A 23,110-nucleotide genomic window follows, 5' to 3' on the forward strand; every position below is an offset into this window, starting at 1 on the left:
ATGTGACAGCTGGCTGTCACCCCAGAAGGGGTTGCATTTCAGGAACGCTGTATGTAAACAACATACAGCTATTTGGTATTGCAGGGTTGCTGTGGTGGTCCCAGGATATTAGAGAGACAAGGTGGGTGAGGTAGTATCTTTTATTGGACCAACCTCTGTTGGTGAAAGAGATGAGCTTTCAAGTTTGTAAACTCAAAAGCTTGTGTCTTTCACCAACAGAAGTTGGTCCAATAAAATATTACTTCACCCACCTTCTCTCTCAAATATTTGGTGTGTAAGACACTATAGCAATGGAAGATGTTACAACACCCCAGGTGACCAAAGTCTATAACCACCAGGGAGATTATATGTTTAAGACTTATAAAAAATATTTAGCTTGACAAAGATTGCTCTGAAAGTTCCACACTGAAGATTTTTGGCTCATGTAGCTGCAGTGTTCAGTGCCAATGTTAAAATCAGGTAGGTAGAAATCTGCAAATATCCACTGGCACCAGTGGTAAAAGTTTGTGGGTTGAAAAATTGTCTCAAACACAGGTGATAAGCATTCCTGTTTGTGGCACATTCTCTACAGCTGGAAGTGTAGATTGTGGCCCCAATCCAAAAGAAACTAAGATTGGCAGACTATACAGACACCCTTTGGGTCCCACCATTGTAATATCTGCTAGTTATATAGCAGTTTGGAGACATCCAATTATAAGCTTCTCAGGGCAAGGACATTCTGATTCTCTCTGGACTGTGCCTGTGACATTAGGGGTGCTAGGGGAATATAAATAATAATCTCATGTAGAGAATCTCCCAAGAAGGTTTTAACATCCCTGTTTTACAAAGGTGGAAACGGAGGCATTCACACACTTACATGACTTGCCCAAAACTAGAGAATAAGAAAGTGGCAGAACTGGAAACACAACTCAGGGAGTTCCTAACCTAACAGACCAGGCATCATCAGGACAATTAAGACACTTTTGCTCAGTCTTTCTATGCAAAACCAGTACCCACTAACCCCCAGTTTATACTGGGCCCAGTAAACCAGTTTATACTGATCTTCAGCACATGGTGCACAGCCCATCTTACTAGAGCAGCATATTGCTGGCGGCGGGTGTTTATGTGTGTGTCTCCTTACAGTGGAAGCCCAGGGAGGGCCATGCTGTAAAATATTTTTTGTACTGGGTACCCAGATGCATGACCGATGGGCCTCAGGAGGAAGGAGAATTAACCGCAGGGACTGCACTGCTTCTACTCCAGCTGCATGGTCTCCGTTTCTCCACTATATTAAAAAGTAAACTGGTGGTTAAAGACATCTAGCACTCCTATAGTGCCCAAAACACACAAGCTCACTAAAGTCAATAGAAAGACTCACATTGACTTCAACGAACCCCAGAAGCCTTATTGCCATATAAACTCAGAGGCTTGCTGCTGTAGCAGAGTTAAAGTCCTCAGCTCATATACACACTACAGCAGCAGAAATGGAAAGTTGCAGCTGCTCCTCTTTGTAGCCTTTTGGCAAAAAGTTTCATATGCTGACTGCACTGGTCTGCTATGCATTTTGGTTACAGCCACCTCCTGCTCGTTGGTTGTTTCACCATACCAGACATTGCCACAGGCAACAGGCTCACCCCTTAGGCACACAAAGAGTAAACAGACATGTCTACTGATAATGATTTTATTTTTCTTTTCCAGAACATTTTCTCTCCATAATGCACGTCCCCTAATTAAATGCATTGAGTGATTCCAGAAAGAGACACAAAAAACCCCACAAGTCTCTGCAGTAAATTAAAAAACATCTCTGGCAGTGAAAATAAAAATTCACCATTGTGCCTATGTGTATTGATTGTACTCCTTCCTCCAATGGAGAATGGCCAGAACTGAGTGGTACCTGCCAACCAACAACAGATGCACAAGTCTAGAACCACCGTTATCATGAAAACCGGCTCACACAAAAAATGCAGGATTAGTGTTACTGTGGAACAGCTCTGTAGCCTAGTAGTGGTAGCACAGGAATAGTCTGATGAACTAGAGCTAGTGCTCTGCACTTGCAGAGAAGCAGGCCGGTGGCCTAGCACCTTTTCCATTTATGTGCAAAGAAATCCAGATTTGGGTTTGCAGGTTATAGGGGGCTAAGAATGTTAGTGTGCCTCTAATCATGCCTCGACAGGAAGAGAGCAATGCCTCCCGTGGCTCACTGACAGCTGCTCCAAGACAGCCAAGGTGAGGTGGTGGAAGGTTATGTTGGTTACTCCTGAACTGGCAAATTGGTAGATACAGATTAAGCGTTAATAGATGTAGGATGTTAGAAAAATCAGGGTGTTGCTCAGGGTTTTCACAAGCAGGGACAGGGACAGGATCTTCAATTACTGAATTATATGGGGCAAACAACATGCAGCTTTCGGTTGGAGGCTGGAAGACCCACGTCCAACGAGTAGCTGAGAGGCTTACTTTTAAAAGCAACCGGCAAAGCCACAACAGAAAGTTAAGCACTCAAAATACATTGTGGCTAGCCCCAGGACTCAAATAGAACGGCATTAAGATTTAACTAACACCTTTAAGCATTCTTTTTGGCCTTTCAGGTAATGTGCTGGATCTGCTAGATGGAAGAAGTCTTTATGCAATTGATGACTCAGCCAGTAGTTGGGTTATCCTAGATGAATGAGTTCTGGGGGCTTCATTTAGGAAGCCAGAAAAGCCAGTGAATTGCACAAAGCCTAAAAAAGAATTATAGTAATGAGCCAAGTAAGTTGAGGCAACCATCAAGACTTTAATTTAAACCTCATTTTTACATGCTCAAAAGATAAATTCAGCTGAAATTATCCATTCTTCATCACAACACAGATGAGACCGTTTTGGAATTTATAAGCAAAAACGTATCCAGATTCTTTTGTGTTATGGGTAGCTGAAAAAAAGCGTGCACTGCTCATTTTAAGCCAATTTGTTTTGGTGCGTGTTATCGATTTTCTGTTTGTTTTTTGTTGGTGGTTTGTTTGGGTTGTTTTGCTCACCCCCTCCCCCTAAAAAGTAGCAGAAATCTACAATTTAAAATGTAGATATTGGCTCATCCTCAATGAATAGAACCCCCTTTCAATTTGCACCTAAATATAACCAAGCTCAGTGTTTGAAAAGTCCTTTTTGCACGTGCAGAGTATTAAGTTTGGTAACACTAGAAGGTACAAGCACAGGATTAAGTATTGGAGGTAGTGTGTATGTGGCAGGTTCTCAAGATAGCCAGCTTTTCAGCACAGTAAACTCTCTTGCCTGGCCAAATTCTGCCATCCTTAAGTCAAGCAAAATTCTTACTGAATTCAAGGGGAGTTTGCTTAAAGGGATTAGTTAAATCTTAATGCATTGCTGTCTGAGTTTCAATTCAAGATTGCAAAATTTGGCCCATTATATGTAAACTTTTTCTACCGCAATTATTATACACCAGACTCCACAGGACAGAGCTGCGGTGATAACTTCTAGAGTTTCTTCCCTTCTTGCAGAGATTATAAACTCAAAAACAGTGTGGGGATTACTAATTCTACTGGCAAAAATCAATCACTATTGTTCAAGGAATCTATCCTCCTCAAACCTAATCACTCTGGACTGATTCTCTTGTGTGCAAAATAGGGAAGTTAAAATAAAAAAATTCTTAAATGTAGTAACACAGGCTGCACGGGAGCAAGTTACGTGCGTATAGCCTCCCCAGCAGTCTGTGTGAGTGGAGAGACTGAAAAATGGTGGCAATAGACAAAGCCTGTTTGGAAAGCGTAAGTAAGTGCTGAGTTTCATAGCCTTACGATAGCAGGGAAAGTTGAGAAGGATGCTAGCAGCACTGTCCCATAGCTGCATTTTAGCTAAGGCATAATCTTGTCCCACCTGCATGAACTTGGTTACCTATTTTAATTATTACTTCTGCCAGGCAAACCAAAATCCTTGCAAACCAAAAGCAGAGACAGGGCACATGGGCAGGCTAAGGGTGAGCCATGGCCCATGCCCTGCAGAAATACCTGAGAGATCACAGTGGTCCCTTCCGGCCTTGGAATCTATTACATTCAGACAAACGCTGGCTGGATTTCTTCCTGTATGGTATTTTATGGTTGGGAAGATTAAGCAGATACTGTGAAATCTGAAACTGCCTGGTGCAGCATCATCACTTTTCGTTGTTACGAAACAACGCAAGGGACGGCACACGGATTGGTTGGAAGTTTCCAGTTTGACTTTGCAAGGGGAACCCAGCAAAACTGACAACTCCCAGCAATAAGACATTCTAATTTCAGCGACCTGCAATAGTGGGATGAGAGTACAAGACTGCATTCATACACTGATAGATTCCAAGGCCAGATGGGACCACCGCAATCACCTAACCTGACTTTCTGTATACAGCCGGAGAACGTCCCCAAAATAATTCCTAGAGCAGATCTTTAGACAAACATCCCATCTTGATTTTAAAGTGGTCATGGGAAATCCACCACAACCCTTGGTAAATTGTTCCAGGGGTTCATTACCCTCTCTGTTAAACGTTTACACCTGATTTAAATAGATCAAAAAGTGGCAGGCACTTTCTGCTTCAGCTGTGAGGAGGCTGTAATTCTGCTATCGCACATTGAGGAATATATGAATGCTTTGGTATCAGCAGGAACACTTTGATCAGCAATGCAATGCCCCTAGCTGCAATAATTACCATGAGCTGAACTTACTTTCTATAGTGACAGGATAGGGCTAGGCATGCCTAAATGAGATAACAGGGTAAATTGCTTTGACTCTGGAGAGAACAGGTCATTGTTCCACCAACGCCTTTGAATATGCATTGTAACCATGTGGCCCTACCCTCCTTGGTTTAAGATAACTGCCACTATGTTATTTCACATTATCAAGAACTTCTGGTATTGATTTCCCACCATGTAAGGAGCTGTAAACAGTTGGTTTAATACTACAACCTTGAAGGAATCAGAGCTGCAATCAATTGTTCACGCTGGCGGAGGAGATGTTTGTTACTCTCAGGCTTCAGCAGACGCTGGAACAACTTGTATAGGCAGGCTGCTGAGCGCCATTGAACCAAACTGTAAACCCTGAATATGATGGAAACCACTTCAAGCTGCGGCACCCCCGTACCCCTAATTCCAGCACCTATGAGCTTCAGTCTCTTCTTGTCTTGAAGACGCCAGAATGGGCTTTTCATTGCGTATGTGAGTACGCTGGCTCTGTTCGCTTCTGCCCACTATTAGTAAATATTACTTATATTAAAGTGAATTAAAGCAGGATTGCTCATAACTTACTTCGTATTAGCTGTTCTAAATGGAGTAACTGTGTCCCAGCAAGCCTGGTTCAGTAATGAGCTGGGATGGGGGAAAGGAGACATTCCTTGGGGTGTAGAGCACTAGCAAGTTGCAACACAGTTATAAGCCTCTGAAACGTCTTCATTTGCACATGCTCAGTAAGGGTTTACAATCTTAGGAGAATCTACCTGTCAGACTATCTGTAATGGGCATGCTCCATCCTAAGGCTGAGCAGGACTCTCCGTGCAATTGCTCCTCCCAGCTGCTGCACGCAGGGCATAAAATGTTACAAGGCATAAAAGCTAAGGGCAGGCAAATTTTTCCTCCAACTATTCCAAAGCAAGAAGGAAACAGGCTTCAAATCCATTAGGAAGGGCTTGTCCAGAGGTGATGCTAAAACCACCAAACGCACAGTGGAACCTATTTTAAGGAAGCACCCAAGAGCTAGCAAAAGGCACGTCTCTCGAGGGCCTGATTTTCAGAAGCACTGGGCACCTATGATACCAATCGAATGTCACTGGGAGCTGCAGTAACTCAGCAAGCGCTTCTGCTAATCAGGCCCGTTAGAGTGAGCCACTGTGGATTGGAAAGCTTGGCAATAGCATGAAGAGCCTTGGGCAAGGTGCATTTTCTCTTGCTTTTTAAAAAAAAAGATGGTTGAAAAATAAGGGTTTCAATCCCTATCCAAAGGACAATACTACTAAGGGCACCTGGCCACAATCCACCACTTTTTCCTAATCCATGTTCAGTGAATAATGCAAATGAGGACACTCAGCTAATGTTTTTCTTGCTTACAGGAAGGTGGATAGTTCAACTCCAAGCCACAAAAGATCGAAATTCAGCCTCAAATGGAAAGTGGTATTTTAAATAAAGAGAGTCATCTTGGCTTGTAGAAGTACCAGATCTATGCATGGAAGTCAGTAACTACAGAAAGTATTTTAAATGTTAGATTGCTGTTGCCTGCAGGAGATTTGGGTCTTTAAAGTGCCATCTACAGATGCCATTAACTTACAACTTTTGGGAAAGGTCTTGAGAGGTTTCCATGTAGGAACATGGTGGTTACCACACTGATGCACCTACTCTGCTAAGCAGCCTGGGGAATCATCAGAAAATGATTGCAAGACACAGTGTTCCACTTACCTGAGGCTGTGAAATTCAGAGGGGTTTAAAAATGGAGAGAGAGCACACTTTGGCATTTGTCTATCTAGACTGGAAAATTCCCAGGCCTCTACACATGCATTAACAACAGTTTTGGGCAACAGTGTAATTTCCCCATCATAATGTATTAGCAAACAGAAGAAGTAAGATCTTGCTTGAGAAAAAAAGTACTGGAGAACAGGTGAGCTCCAGCTGTAACACGTGCTCTTAGTTACAATCTGAAAACAGTAACGTTTAATGACATTTTCATAAAACCTTCTTAAAAATCACCACTAACATCCCACCTCCCTCCAAACACACCACAGGGTGCATGTAAAGGAAGCAACAACAGAGCCTTGGCAAGTTACCAATACTATTAGGCTAGGACCAGTGTTTTATAAAGAATAGTGATGAGAAATGCTAAACAAGACCCTGAGATGAAAGTGAACAGGACTAAAATCTGCCCAACTGCAAGTGGAAAGAGACAGGAATGGAAGCGAATGGATTACTGACCAGAGATCATGGCAGGAACTAGGTCGCTCCTGCTTATATTATTAATCTAACCATCGAAGTGTTTAAATATACAGAATGGCTTGAGACCTGATCCGGCAGCAACTATAAACTTAGGAACTCTTAAAAAAAAAAAACAACACCACACACCTGCACATACCAATGAGAGTTAAGCACAGCGTGGCAACAGCATCAAACTGAGGGATATCAACCTCAAAGGAACCTGGGCACAGCAGAATGCAGCCTCCAGCTGAGGGAGCAAAACATGCTATGGAAGGAATCCTACTGTGGCAACCAGTTAATGATCCTTTCTCATTTCCCAATCAGATTAACAGTCAAGATCGTTTACAGTGCACTTCCAAAAGGAGAACCGGTTATTGCACTGTCCAAAGAAAATGCAATAAGCGGTTTGCTGAAGACACTGCTTGCTGAGTGCTCCCTTCCTGGTTCCAGGGAGGGAGCAGAAGGAAGAGGTGCAGTATGAAACGCGCTAATAATTATCTTTTAATTTACATGTGCACATTTTTTAAAAAACGAGTGCTCTGAGTCCAGTTGGCTGGGCCGAGCTGTCCATCCGCTTGCCCCGTGGATTCAGCCTCCAAGCTGGCTGTATGGCACATGCCTGTGAAACCAGGTTCAGCACCTTCACACTTATAGAAACTTCTTGTTCGGAGGGAACTTTGCATCAGCCATTCAGTGTTTAAACAATCTGCAGGGACTGACTGAGTCTCTGCGCATCTCCCTCGCCACAAAATGAAGGAAAATGGACAAGTTGGGGGGAGACCCAAAAAACAGTGCACAAGAGTTGAAAGTTCAGTTAATCTCTGCTTTCCTCCAGGATGGTTAGAGGAGAGAGGGAGAAATGGCAGGAGCCGGTGGAAGGCAGAAGCTCCTGCCGGGCTCACCGGTGGCTCAGTGCTGCTCGATGGGTTGGTGATTTGCCACTTCACTGCTGCTTGGATTTAAGGGATAATCTCTGTACCGTCTTGTAAAGGATACCAAAGTGCTAGAAAAGGGAGGGGGGAAAGAGTAGTGAGTCCATGACAGTGCTAGCAAACTGGCAATGTGTGTTCTTCTCTGCTCACAGGGAAGAAGAAGCTCATTAGGAGGCTGGAGGCAGTGCTAGCATATAAATGCAATATCTGACTCAGGGCTGAGTTCACACTCACATCCCTACCCTAAGGAGAACTCTGCCTCCTTCTGGATAGATCTGCTCAGGGCTTGGCAAACTAGGCTCAGTTGTTACAGTACAGCAAGTGAAGCCAGGGTTATGAGGAAAGAACAATGAATTACCTACAGAAACACTCACTGGGCCTGCCCGCAGTACCATTATCAACTCCTGTTTTCATGGAGAATTGCCATAAGTATTTGCTGTTGATCTGCAATCAGTACTTTTGGAACCTGCTCCAATTGAAATGGATGGCAAAACTCCCACTGACTTCAGTGCACATGATCTGGCCCACTGATAGTAACATTTGGCTTGTAGTGATTTGGGGATTGCAAAACAACAGGTAAAAATACAGATTAAGGCCAACCGCTAATCCTTTAACACTGGTCTTATTTTTTGCTGTTTTAGAAATCATTGAAAAACCCATGTGATTCCTATTTTCTTTTAAATGACCTCTGCAGATATTCAACAAACCCTGGTTACAAACCCTAACCTTAGCAGCAGCCTCCAAATGACCCCTCATCAATCTAGCTAACTAATAAGAAATAAATGGGTGGACAGGACCATTTAAATTATACAACAGTATTTTGTGCTTTTCTTTCTATTTAATATTATTGTTAATATATAAAAGACATTCATCAAATGGTGGGCATTTCCTGAAGCATCTAACTTAAAAAAAGAAATAAAAGAAAAAGCTTGTTATGAAACAAGAGGACTGCGTACAGACTGTGACCCAACATGGTTACCTTTTATTGCGCATTTAACCCAAGATCAGGAGCCAGACTCACAATGGTCTCTGTGACACAGCACCACATATTCTTCATGGTGATATTAAACGATTATGGCATAATTATGATGTATTTTATGCAAGATAGGTCATGTGAGATATTGGAAAGGTTATGATTTACTGAATATGATTATCTAGTTTGCATGCACGTATCTTTTTGTATCTGAAGCTAGGAATACTGACTATGTATCAGTATTACAAATGTGTTTACACCTGGGGAATGCCCACTAGTCAAGATGCTTTCATTCTGAAAACCTGAGTGGGGAAGGGCCATTAGCGAAAACAACAGGCCTTAGAAGAAGCTTATCTCCCACCTGGGAGCCTTCCTGAGGACGCTGCAGACAGACTCCGACTCATGGCTGCTGTGACCCTACAGGGACATTTGACCAGGTCACCTGGTGCGGAACTCCATCTTGGGGAGTCAGTGTTTTTCCACTGACTGGTGTAGGAACCAAGCTTTGAAACAAAGGGTTCCTGCCATATGCAAAAACTATTTAAGGCAGGGAAGTGATATCATCTTGGTTCTTCGCTGACTCCTCACCCAAAGAGACCCCTGGAAACACCTGAGGAACAAAGTCTGGACTGGGGGGGGGTGGGGGTGCTGGACCCACTAAAGGGATTTTTAGCGTGTGAATTGAACACCTGGGGATTCCAAGCTATAAACAAGTGCAGCTTGCCCCTTCAGAATCTGCAGCCTGCTTGTATCATCACTTAGGGTGAGGATTTGCTATTCATATTGGATCTACGTAGTATGTTAAGCTCAGTTTGCATGTTTCGTTTATATGCTAGGTAATCTGCTTTGATGTGTTTGCTATGCCTTATAATCACTTAAAATCTGACTTTTGTAGTTAAAAAACTTGTTTTTGCTTTGTCTAAAACCCGTCTGTGGGAGTCATAACTCGGGGCAGAAAGCTGTTGTATATTCCTCTCCACATTGCGGGAGGGGGCTGAATTATGAGCCTGATAACACTGTGAAGACACCCATGCAGGTGAAAACACCAGCACCAGAAGAGTTAATGGGACTCAAAAATCATGGGTCCTCTCTCATCCAGAGAAGAGTCTCTCTCTCTCACACTCTGATTTTGACATGAATGCCAGTAGAGCATAATTGGCTCATACATTCTTATAGCTTAAAGAGGAAGTGAAGGAATAGAAGATCGCTCCTTTTTTCCTCACCTGGACTGCAACATAGGCAACTCCGAGGTAGACTGCTATACAGAGAGCCAGGAGCAGGTCAAAGATTGCTGGCTTCACCCTGAAACGGATGAACAAAGGGTGAGGTCACCAAAGGAGTTACAACCCTAGAGAAAGATGAAATATCCAACCCCTGCCTTAATATATACCTGTATGCGTTCATCACCTGCTTCAACTGGTCATAGAAAACAAACTCAGGGTCCCTGTGGAAAGAATGAGCTCTTCAGATGGTGCAACATTTCTGGGCGCTGGATCCAGAGGAAATAAAAACAGCCCCAGAACTCACTCATCTCCTGTCCCCCTCGTCACACAAGCAATCAACCAGTGACAGGCAAGCTTGACAGCCTCACATACCCCTTTAAACCAGTTTACAGCTCTCAGCAGGTACCCGGATAAACTAGTACTCATCTCCTATCCCAACCAGAAAGGAAACCTTGGAAAGCTGAACCCCATTCCCGGGGTGGGGCAAAATGCTGTTTATTTACACACAAGAACAAGACCATTTGTCCTCCATTTCCACACAAATTTTCAGCTGTCTCAAAGAGCCGGTGCCCTGGAGACACCTCACTGGGCTCACAAGCATCTTCATCCCAAGCAGCTAAATCAGGATGAGAGACTGCCTTTGTTTTAAAAGCAGGCAATGCTCTCCTGGTGCCAGAAGACTGCTGCTCCTCTCTCACTGCCTTCACACAGGGTACCGCAGTATTTAACAAGGTGGACTTCTGGGGAAGGAGCGGGCTGAACAGTGAAAAAACAAGCCCTCCCTCTTCTCACTGATGAAGATACGACTTGTAATTATGCCCACTGGAATTCTTGGGAGTTCCTTAAAGAAGGCAGAATGTCCTGTTAAGAGTGTAAAAAACATGTGACCAGACTGTACAGGTGCAGCAGGAAATGGGGGGTACAGGCACCTCACACACTGAGGAGAACATCTGAGAAACTGTTACTCTTGGAGACAGGAACGCAATACGGGGGAAGCCAGTTTAAGCATGTCAGGAGCATACCACATTTTCTCCCTCTCCCCATTCACCTGCCTCGCTTACCGTTTATCTGCCTTCACATGATGCTGTTTGACATCCTTCAGATAGCGGCTCATGTAATATTCTAAGGTGTTGAGGAAGGTGCTGTCTTTATCTACAAGCTGGGCCGCTCTGGGCTGACTGGTCAGCCAGTCCATCACAGACTCCAGCTGCTCCTGCTGAATCTGCTGCGGAAAGAGGACGCCAGAGAGAGAAGATGACAAACTTATGCTGCTGATCAAAGGTCTCCAGAGCCCTCTCCCCCCAGGCTACATCTATGCCCCCCTGCTCCCTTACCATCTGCTCTGTGAAGATCTGCAGGTCAGCAGGCGCTCCCTGTGAAGAGAGAAAAGGGACGCAGTTGCAAAAGTAGGCATGGTGGTGTAGGAGAACCAAAAAGCCTGGACAACGGGCAGCGGGTGCATGTGGGGGGACAGTCTTACCTTCTCAGTTAGGTTGTAGATGACCCGAGTCAATGCCTCAGCAATGATCCTGGTGTTACGGGTTAGAGTCTTAGAGTCAACTCGTGACCTACAAGAGAAGGGAGGTGTAAATCTGGCTATGGTAACAGCTTTCTCTCAGGAAAGCCCTTTTCACTGCATACAACTATGGTGAAACTTCATCCATAAAGGAGGAAGAAGAGGTTGCCCAATCAAGACACAGTTATAGACCCAACACTCCCAGCTCTTGGTCTTGATTTCTCAGTGTTCCTGACGTGGTGTTAACGACTTGAAAAAGTTAAGACACCGGAACAATCATGTTTGTAAGTGTCTCTAGCCCACATGTCCATTCAACAACTGATCTGCTGGCGCCTTCCCCTCAGAGCCACTGACCTCATGTCCATGATGCTGTTGCGTGGGCCGTCCCGGTGGCTCTCCAGGTGGGAAATGGTGAATGCAGGCAGGCGGCGGATTGCAAAGCGTTCATGTTCCCATGCCAGCATGTCCTCAGCCAGGTTTATCTTCTTGTGCACCATGGAGAATTTCACTTCTGGAAACTGGCTCGCGACCACCTGTGGGAGAAGCCAAGCAGCCCAGGAAAAGGGTGACCCGGAGGTCACGGAACAGATCCCATCACTTTAGAACACATTCCCCATCCTTCCTTCTCAAAACCCAGGCTGGAGTTCTAGTGTTATAGATGGTCACACCTTCCCTCCCTCGGGCGTATTCCAGCAAGGGTATGTTTCTGCCAAAGTCCTTCAGGAAGGGCTGATTAAGCCAGATGCACCCGGAAAATATGTAGCAACCCTGAAAACCTGGCTTACAATATTAAAGCAACATTCTACAGTCCCCAAGCTGCCAAGGCAGCCGTCTGCGGCAGGAGCTGGCTAGTCAGTTGGTACAAGCAAGAAGCTCTAAAAGGAGCCATTGTTTTAAGGAAAGGGGGATTCCCAAATGATAGATAACTCCTTGCACCAAATCAAGGCCACCAGAAATGAGGCTTGGATGATATCAGGGCTTCCTCCCCTCATCACCTTTAGCCACGTTAATTTCACACCCTCTATCCTTTATAGAAGCAGAAGAGCTCCCCATAGCAACTCACCCCCAAATGCCCATCCATGAGCACGTGCACGACCCACCCTCCCCAACATGCCCAATGAAGTTGACGTTTTTCGTTACCATTTCCAGCTCCCTCAGAAAAGCATGCTGAAGGGTCCCCTCCTTAGGAGGTTTTGAGACGTGGAGGTGAAGACTGTTCCCTCTGCCCAGGGTGTCAAGGCACAGAACAAACGCCACATTATCCTGCAGCAAACTGGAATCTGAAACAGATGTATCCAAACCCATGAAACTCCACCCCACGCTTTCGGAGCTAGACACATGTGCAGGACATATGGAGAGGAGATCTCCCAGCATGGTCAGATATGACAGATGCACAGTAAGGAGGCCAGTATGCACCCTATAACTCCTCTTACAACAGCTGCAATACAAATAGCATGGAAGACACTTTACAATATATACCTTATTATAGTGGGTCAGTATGGATTCAGCTGATATTAAAAGCCCATCCAACAAAACAGAACATGCACACAGGCAATAACGGATATCTTCCACCTGAGGATCTCAAAGTACCTTACCCAAATATTAATCCCCATAATCCTGTAGGGATAGATCAGTAACATTATCTTGATTTTAGAGGGGAAAATGGAAGCAGAGAAGTTAAGTGACCCATCCAACGTCACACAGCGAGTCAGTGACAGTCAGGAAGAGAATGATCTCCCAATCCCAAGTCATGCTCTAAACACTAGTCTGGGATTCCTTTGTGCATACGCACAGAAGATAACAGTTTCTCTCTGGAATGTACATTTGCTGGAGGAGTTCACTGCAGGTCCATTTTCCTAGTCCTGACGCACATACTTCTCATGTCCCCGACATGTTCCTCAACCAAACAGCCCCAAGAGAATCACATTCCCTCCAGAGAGCACAGAACACATACAGTGATCTAATCTTTGGCCTGCAAATGGCATCACAGCCACTGAAGTTAGTTTACCACCCCACTCCCTATCCTAACTTATCACAGCACAGATAGTGGATGTTTTCACGGCTGAAGTTGCTCCACTCAGCTAAGCTTGCAGTAAACTGTTCCCATCCTAGGTGTCTGTCTCACCTGTGTGATCCAAGTTGTCTTCTAACCACCTCTTGGTTCCTTGATAGTTAAATTTACCGCCTCCAGATGCAAAGAACAACATATTATACCTGCCCACCAAGAAACAGGGAAAATATAGTTAGCAGAATTGACTCCTTGGCTGTGGCGGCAGCATGCCCAGCCTTGGGAGAAGTAAAGAAGGACAGAGCATAGAATCCAAGTCGAACTCTGCCCAAAGACTAACTTTTGCTCGTTACTATGAGCTGTGTCCCTCAGTAAAATCATGAGCGCTTTTCCTTTATATACCATATGCACTTGACTGCAACATCTATACAGGAATATGACAGAATCCACATACTAACAGAAGGCAAGGAAATGCCTGCTGGAACACACAGTTCTTACTGAATATTTGGCACTTCTGTACTTTACATTTCCAAGGCACTCTACACACATTAACCAATCCCTTCTCCCAATCGCCTTGTATCTCTAGCCTCACTTTGCTAATGGGGAAACCCAGACACACAAGTTAAGGAACTTGCCACGGGCCATGCAGTAAGACAGTGGCAGAGCAGGGATCAGAGCACAAGAATTCCTGGCTCTTATCCTACCCTCAGGTCCACTAGATCATGCAGCCTCTGCCTTGCACAAAGCATAAACTGATAAGCCACTCCAAGGAGAAGAAAGGAAAAAGCATGATAATTCATGAACAGCAGATGTGTAGGAAAAAAGATGAAATTTTAGTTTTATTTCATAACAGAGCTTGTGACAACAGCATACAGGCAGCCTGGTTTCACCCTGCCAGCCCTGTCACTGTGCTAAGGGACTTTGCACGTATAACACTTCACAGGTGCAGGATTGTTCACGAGTCCCTCTTACAGCCAAAACCCCTTCCACGTGCCCACTCCCGCCCATGCTCTCCAGTGGAGAGAGCAGCTTCTTACCCAGCATGGGTACGTTTGTAGGTGTAGAGTCGAGAAAAGAGCCTGGCTAGCTCCAGTAGCCCAGAGATGCCACTGCCATTGGAGTCTGCACCATGAGACAGCCACTGCAGGAAGAGAACGGGAGATGTAAAGACAAGCCTACGTGACAGCGCTCACCCACCCCACAGAGAACAACTTCCGTTGCAACACACTGACTTTACAGGCTCCTGTGGAAAGCACCCCACTAGCAAGAGGGTGGAGAAGAGACAGGGATACAGGTCCCAGGAAGTAACCCATTAACAGAAACAGAGAGCTGCAGGAAAAAATAATACTTACTGGGGCCACGCCGAAAGAATCATAATGGGCAACTATTACAATGGTGGGCAGATCCTCTCCTCCCAGACCAGTCAGCCTCCCCTAGGGATGGAACACACAGGAGCATTACCTAGCATCCCCTCCTGCATCACTCTATTGCCTGGAGTACAGGAGCACAACAGACCACTCCTAACCATCACCCAGTCAATTTCTAACAGCCCCAGTGCTGAATCATACTCCCACTGACTTCCAGTATTGAGACCTTAACCTGCTTTCTGGTTTCTGAATCCAGAAAGGTAGAAAAGCTGCCTCTACAACATGGCTGAAAAATCTCTGATTTCCTCTGAAGAGGCTTTAACTTCCAGTCTTTAGCAACGCACCACTCAGTGAATTCCTGGGCTTTCCTATAAACATTACCAGCCCAGATCCCAGTTCTGATCCATCTAGAACTCACCTCCAGGCTGGTTATGAGCCAGTCACTGACAGCTTTGCTCTGAGCCCCACTCGTAACCATCTGGAAGCCGTTGGCAGTCGCTGTGTGCAGCAGAACTAGAAAAAAAGAAATATACTGGGGGGAAAAAAATCTTATCCCTTTAATTCCCTTGATAGCTGATTCACAAAGAGTCTAGCTTTGTCAAATAAGCCCATAACTTCTCTGCCTCACTGTTTAAATTTCCACAACTAGTGACAAAGCATTTTAATTTTGTACAAAAATCTGAATACTTTGAACTTCTACAGAAACTTTCACCCCAGGATCCAAAAGATGTTACAAACTACTAAGCCCAACACTCTTGACAGATAGGTAAATATTAAAGCCATTTACAGTGGAGTAAACTGAGGCACTAAGTGTTTAAGTTACTTGCCCAAACACAGTGATTAGTGGCCAAGCCAGGAATAGGGCCAAAGAGTTGTGAGACTCAGTAACCCGCTATAACCACTTAGAAAAAACAACTTTCCACCAAATTTTACTGAATTTGGCCCCTAGGCTGTTGCAAATGAGATGAAACAGAAATAAGGATTTCTATGGAACTATATTCCTAAATCATGTCACTCCAAGTAAAATAATAACTTAGCCCTTATATAGCCTGTTCGTCCACAGATCATTATCTCCAATTTTCAGATGGGGAATGTGAGGCAAGGAAAGATTAAGTGATCTGCCCAAGTGACACATTAGGTGAGCTGGGAACAAAACTCAGGACTCCTGGGGTCTACCACCCTAGCCACTAGATCACACTGCATCTCCAGAATTTTGTGGAAACCTTTGCCTACCATTCTTAGAGACACCTGACTGAGGAACATCTTCCTTTTAAACCCCACTTTTGCTGCAACTCACCTTCAGCAGCTGAAGCCGAACCCTGTGATGTAGAAGCAACCCGTGTTTGTTCATAGATGGAGAGCAGCTCTTCATCCTCTACTGCAAAATAGACCGGCACAATGGTTTCCATGGCCAGCATTTCTGGCTCTATCTCCATGAATTGCTGAGAATTTAGAAGGAGAGGGGCACACTTAGGCTCCATTGAACTTGCAAGAAGGCAGGCATACTAATGGCCAAAGCAGAGGGGCATAAATCAAAGTTTTAAACTTAACCTTGACAGAGTAAAAACCCCATCAAACCACAACTGGGAGTTTCAGTCACTATATTGTACCTGAATCTTTGCTCCCTTTCTCCAATAACATCATCTCTCTGTCTGGAGCGATATTTACCCTGACAACATCCTGCGGCACTGCTGACATGGCCTTGGGCAAGATGATCACCACGGCCCCAGCTGACTGGCGGAGAGCCTTCTGGTACTGCTCATACGAGAAATCCACTAGCCGCATCATCACGCAGCGGCGGCTCAACACGTCCGCCTCTACAGTGCGGGCCTCTGTGTTTAACACTGCATTCCTGGTGCCTGCAGGGAAGGAGAGGACAAGACCATCGGCTAGATCTCGTCAATACTAGCATCCGGTTCCCAGAACACTCTCCATGCTAAACAGCCTTGACTATTTCCACAGTCATCAGCAGAGACAGGTATTTGTAATCACTTAAGTTATTCCTTTCTCCCTTCCCATTCCTTTTGGGCACCCTCAGTTTTCCCCCCTTTCCCCTGTGGGATACACTAATCATCTGCCCCTGGGTTCCTAAGCCCGCGATGGGCACGTTAGAGACAGTCACTGTGCATTCATCTACATCGGTTACAACCACATTTGTGGAGCCATATTCTGACATGCTCACCTGACCCCATTACTGATATAGTACAGTCAAACCCACACAGCACAACGATACATGAGATCTGTTTGCTACTCTGCATCTGCCACCTATGTCTGTATCAGTGCTTTCTGGGAAAATCTGGGCAGCAGGTTGTTCAGGCAGCTGCATCCTCTGGCTTTGCAAATAGCTTCCCTGAGAGCACAGGGCTCAAGCTGAACTGAAATGCTAATAGACAGCAGTCTGAGATAATATATGAAAAGGTGTTGGTTATACATGCATAACTTATTCAGAATATAAAATCAGAAATTTGAAATTGTGGAAAATTGATAAGCGAAACAAAGGGACACAAGGAGAAATATATGGCCAGCAGAGTTAAGGACAAAACGGAGTTCTTTAACTGTAGTAGGAACAAAAAGAATCCTGACAGTGGCGTTGGTCCATTACTAGATGGAATTGATAGAATTATCAATAAAAATACAGGAAGGCAGAAGTGTTCAATAAATATTTCTATTCTGTATTTGGGGAAAAACATAATCCAGTCTCATCATATGGAAATGATAGCACTTTCCATTCCATTAGTATCTCTGGAGGATGTTAAACAGAAGCTACTAAAGTGAGACATTTTTAAAGCAGCAGGTCCAGATAAACTGCATCCAAAAGTTTTTTAAAAAGCTGTCTGAGGAGCTCGTGGGGCCATTAATGTTGATTTTCAATAAGTCTCGATGCACTGGGGAAGTTCAAGAAAACTGGAAGAAAGCTAATGTGCCAATTTTTAAAAAGGGTAAACGAGATGACCCAGGAAATTATAGGCCTGTCAGCCTGACTTTGATCCTAGACAAAGATAATGGAGTGGCTAATATGGGACTTGAGTAATGAAGAATTAAAGGAGGATAATATAATTAATGCAAATCAACATAGGTTTAGGAAAACAGATCCTGTCAAACTGACCTGATATCTTTTCTTGATGTGATTACAAGTTTGATTGACAGCGTTTTGATTGACAAAGATAACAGTGTTGATATAATATATCTAGACTTCTCTAAGGCATTTGACTTGGTACCACATTACATTTTGATTAAAAACTAGAACGATATAAAATTAACGTGACACACATTAAATGGATTAAAAACTGGCTAACAAATAGGTTTCAAAATTAATTGTAAACAGGGAATTGCCATCAAGTGGGTGTGTTTCCAGTGGGGTACAACAGGGACCATTTCTTGTCCCTATGCTATTTAACATTTTTATCAGTGGCCTGGAAGGAAAAAAAAATCATCACTGATAAAATTTACAAACGACACAAAAATTGGAGAAGTGGTAAATAACAAAGAGGACAGTTAACTGATTCAAAGCTATCTGGATCATCTGGTACACTGGATGCAAGCAAACAATGGGTTTTAGTATGGGTAAATGTATACATCTAAGAACAAAGAATGTAGGCCATACTTATAGGATGGGAGAATGTATTTTTAAGTCAGTCAACATGCTTGAACGTGGCAGTACCCCAATTCACATTAGTCTTGCCTGCATGGATCATGAAGGTCAGGGCTAGCCCGGCTTACATGGTTACTTGTTTACAGAGGAAAGGCCAAACCTCTTTACAATGTAAGCACAGGGTTTTTTGTTTTTTACTGTTTAGGCCCCAATGACAGCAGCACATCCAGGAACCGCATTAGACCTTTACACAACAGTGTTTAAACATGGTCTTTGTTAGCGGAGTTCTGCCACAGTTTCCCTGAGCAGCGGGAACACGAATTTTCATTCTTCCCGAGAGCTGCACTTCGTGCCCCACTGCATGAAGGTACGCAGTGTAGTGTGTAATGCAGCCTCAGTCCCGCAATCAGATCCATAGAGTTTATGGTCAGTAGGATCATCTAGTTTGGGCTTCCATATAACACAAGTTACCCCTGCTTGAGCCCAACTAGTACAGACCTCTGCCCCTACAGACACAGGGATCTACACCAGTGGATCAGATTGCATGATCAGAGGGGCCTATATCTATAATATACCTCCCAGACAAACATCTGCCCACACTCATCGGGAAAACCATGCAACAATCCCAAGAGCAATGACTGTTTACAGGGTTGTAACTAGCATATTCTGTTCCCAGCATGGACCTCAATTTAGATGCTGCTGGAGAGTGAGCTCAACATTGTTTTCTGTTGATACTACAAGAAAGAGCTACTTTTTATAATTTCTCAGACAAATTAAATATGTATATCGTTATTCATAATCTGAAGGACTCTATTTTAATAGAATTAGAAACAAATCAAACTCTGTTCTTAACCTGCTTCAGGCTCCATCTTTTAAAAAACCTAATTGATCCCATTGGAAAGGAATTTGAGAGTTTGGAACAACAAAAAGCTTTTGCCCCAAAGGACATCTGGCCTCAGAACACACACAGAATGGGAACATTAGCTACCCAAAGCATTTAGCAAGGGATAAAGAGAATACACAGTTCACTTAGGTAACCAGAAAAAGAAACAGCATTAAAAGTTAATCGCAAGCATCTAAAAAATCAATATGCTGCTTTTCTAAGAGTCCAAGAACTTGGAATCAGAGAGAGCTGTTGTGAACACTTGCTTGGATTTAATATTCTTATAGCTGAAGTCAAAGCCAACTGAAATTTGTGCACAGTGCCTCCTATTAAACCTGCCAGTGAAGACTACTGCAGTCTGAAGAGATCTAGCTCGGTAACTCCATGAGAGAATATAGCTACGAGCTAATGAAGTTCTCAAGAATGGAGGTTTGAACACTGGCAATTATTAAACCTGCCAGTGAAGACTACTGCACAATGACAAAAAATTGTAAGATCCACACAGGAGCAGAATATAAACCCTAATTTGGCTAGGAACAGAGCCCTTAGAAACCATACTTGGTGCCGTGTTAATCAGCATATGAGAAAGGAAAAGGTTATAACATTTAAGAAATTCATGCCGGATATTATATTTCTGACTCAAGACAAGATGTTGAGCAACCAATAAGAACGTAAAGTTCAAGAACATCAGGACTAAGAGAAAGATGAGGGAAATGTAATGTGAAGAAAGGGCTGGGGAATAGATTGGAGAAGGGACTAGAACTTTCAGACCAGAGAGCAGTGAGGCATATGTCAGGAGGAAGGAAAAAAGTGAAAACGGAATAGCTCAGGAAGGAGGAAAGTTGACCTCTGAACAGAAAGGAGAGGAAAAGTCAAAGGCATATATGAACAGAACAATTTAGATGCCAAATTCTCCAACATAAGAGACTGCAACTCTACTGAAGCCAGATCCGGGCTGGATTTAGCCCTAGGAGTGGGAGAAGAACTTTGTAATCACAGAACTGAGCTAACTGCAACACTGAAGTGTTGTGCAAGAGGCACCCTGGTGCAGCATTACAGGAAACTTCAGTTGTGGCCATGCAGCCTGCGCTCACTTTCTCGGTGACCTCCGGAGATGCCCTTAACCCTTCTCCCGGCTTCTGTGAAAGCAGTTATAAATCTGAGTGAAAAGTAAAAACCTCACTGGAAACCAGATGCTAAATCTAAGCTGGGTTCCTCAGCTAAATAAAGTTAGCAGCACAGACAGGACATCAGCTGATGTCCGACAGCGATTAAAGCCCATGGGTGGTAGATGCAGGGAAGAGAGAAGCCCCCACATGTGCTCACTGGAGAGAATATTGCCAGACAAGGGGTTTCCTGTCTGGGCCACAGCCACTAGAACGCAAAGCCATGTCCAGAAGCTGGTGCTTGAAGTACTGCCCCGTTCTCTGACACAGCCCTCTATGCCCAGGGACACTTGTTCGTTTCATTAGGCCAATGCAGTCAACTGAAAAAGTGACTGAGCTCCAGGTGCAGCAAGGCTGCCATGGGATGAGACCTGGCTCTGGATCCCCAGCCTGGGGAGTGGCAGGATGTGCCAAGGCAGATACATGGTGACAGGTCAGGTGGGCCTCGGGGCACCGCTAGGACAGACAGATCAGGGGGCAGTGAGGAGGCGGGGCAGGGCTCCAGGGAGCCGCAGGCCAAGGTGCCCTGACAAGGAGCACGCAGGCAGCGGGGGTGCAGGCCACAGCACTGTCTCTGAGATGTAGGTCCAGGCCAGCGTCGCCCAGCACCCGGTGGGGTGTCGCCCGACCCAGGCCCTGCACCCACCGGCCCGGTGCAGGGAGCAGAGCTGGGTCCGGCCCCTGGCGGGGAGCGCAGGCCACCCCACTTGCACAACCTGGACAGGCCTGGGGATGGGAGACGCCAGCCCCCAGTCAGTCTGGCGGGGGGCCAGGGCGCCTCGGAGATCAGTGGGAAGCGCAGCCTTGGGTGGACGGAGGCCGGGCCAGATTCACCCTAGGGCGGGCTGGGGGCGCAGAGAACCCCGCAAGCCGGGCCCCGGGGGGGGGGGGGCGGGGGGAACGGAACTGACGCTCACTCACCACAGGGCCGCCCCGAGGCTGGGGGAGGGGGCGCGAAGCCAGGCCAGGCCCGGCCCGGGGGAAAGGGGGCGAAGCCAGGCCAGGCCAGGCCCGGCGCTCGCTCGCTCACTCACCGTAGGGCCGCCCCAGGGCTGCGGGAGGGGAAGGGGGTTAAGCCAGGCCGAGGCCGGGAGGTTGAGGGGGGAGCCAGGCCGGGCCCGGGAGGGGGAAGCCAGGCCAGGCCCGGCCCGGCCCGGCTCGGCCCGGAGCTCACCCACCCAGCCACGCACTCACCGTCGGGCTGCCCCGGGGCTGTGGGGGGAAGGAGGGGGGGAAGCCAGGCCAGGCCCGGCCCGGCCCGGGGCTCAGCCACCCACTCACCGTAGGGCTGCCCGCCTAGCTCGTACTGCTGCATGCGATAGACCGTGAACTCGTGGGCGGCCTCGGCGGCGGGCGGCGGCCCCAGCAGCAGCAGCACGGCCGGCAGGAAGAGCAGGAAGCTGAGCGGCAGGCACGAGGCCTTCAGCACCGACTCCAGCACCTCGCCCGCCTCTTCCAGCATCGCCCCGGCTGCCTCACACCCGGCCACCCGCCGCAGCCTGCAGGCACCGCTTGGACAGCCCGGCACGGGGCGGGGGGGGGCCTCGCCCGCAAGCGCTCACGGGAGATGGAGTCCTGCCAGGGGGCGGGGCCCGGATGGGGGGGCTGGAGGCCTCGCCCCGGGGGCTGCTGGGAGGTGTAGTCCTCTGGAGGCGCGTTCGTTGCCAGGGCTGCTGGGAGTTGTAGTTGAAATAAGAGCAGGAGTACTTGGGGCACCTTTAGGGACGAACAAATTCGGAGCCCCAAGTACTCCTGTCCTTTTTGCGGCTGCTACTCTGAAACCTGTAGTTGAAATACTTCCCTCATGGATTGTATTTTCTGAAGGGACAAGCTACCATAACGCCAAAAGAAAGGGGGGGACTAGTGGTACCTTAGAGACTAACACATTTATTCGAAAGCTTATGCTCAAATACATTTGTTAGTCTCTCAGGTGCCACAAGTCCTCCTGTTCTTTTTGCGAATACAGACTAACATGGCGGCTGCTCTGAAACCTGCCATAACATGGCAATCCCTGAGGGACAATCTCCACTCGTTGCTATATTTGCTTTCCAACAACCAACTCTGCGTATCACTTTTCATGAGTGATGTACCCGAAAACTTGGATGCTCATATCCAAACTGTATTCTTAAATATATTCACCTAAATTTGAGTTATTACTGATTATGCACTATATGCATCTTATGATTTTAAAAATGAACTTTGTATTTGTGGATAATCTAAGCACTCTACCCAGATGTACAGACACTCGTTTCTTAACCTGTCTGCTTCTTAATTTTTTAACATTAGCTTTAATAAAATATTTATAGAGAGCCGCAAAGGCTGCTGGGAGTTGTAGTATTTCCAGGATCTGTTGCAAGAGCCGCTGAGTCCTCTCACAACCTTCTCTGTTTAATGTTCTTCTCTAGTTTCTATGCGATCAAAGTTTCCCCCCACCCACTGGCTCAGTTCGTTAAGCCACCATCAGTTCATAGCCAACAGCACAGGAGAGTGTGATGTGGTCAGCATCCCATCCGTCCCCCTTTGGCTGCCCTAACCCAATGGATCGGGTACC

General features: G+C 45.8%; 1 protein-coding gene across 2 annotated transcripts; it reads right to left on the bottom strand.

Moving 5' to 3' along the window:
- Window positions 1–1,646: 1,646 nt before the first annotated feature.
- NCLN (nicalin) lies at window positions 1,647–22,075 on the bottom strand. Of its 2 annotated transcripts, none has more exons than XM_077841924.1 (15): window positions 21,841–22,075; window positions 16,587–16,777; window positions 16,216–16,360; window positions 15,337–15,431; window positions 14,904–14,984; window positions 14,589–14,692; window positions 13,669–13,757; window positions 12,684–12,823; window positions 11,898–12,076; window positions 11,508–11,595; window positions 11,362–11,400; window positions 11,089–11,249; window positions 10,195–10,248; window positions 10,028–10,106; window positions 1,647–7,902 (listed from the first exon to the last, which is right to left on the bottom strand). In XM_077841924.1, the coding sequence occupies exons 1-15, from the start codon at window positions 22,019–22,021 to the stop codon at window positions 7,843–7,845; spliced, it is 1,686 nt and encodes a 561-aa protein (XP_077698050.1). In that variant the 5' UTR covers window positions 22,022–22,075; the 3' UTR covers window positions 1,647–7,842. The 2 variants fall into 2 exon arrangements, with proteins under 2 accessions (XP_077698050.1, XP_077698049.1); XM_077841923.1 differs by having other exon boundaries at window positions 11,089–11,252.
- Window positions 22,076–23,110: the final 1,035 nt, after the last annotated feature.

This window comes from Eretmochelys imbricata, chromosome 25, assembly GCF_965152235.1.
Source record: "Eretmochelys imbricata isolate rEreImb1 chromosome 25, rEreImb1.hap1, whole genome shotgun sequence".
NCBI classification, from domain to species: domain Eukaryota; kingdom Metazoa; phylum Chordata; order Testudines; family Cheloniidae; genus Eretmochelys; species Eretmochelys imbricata.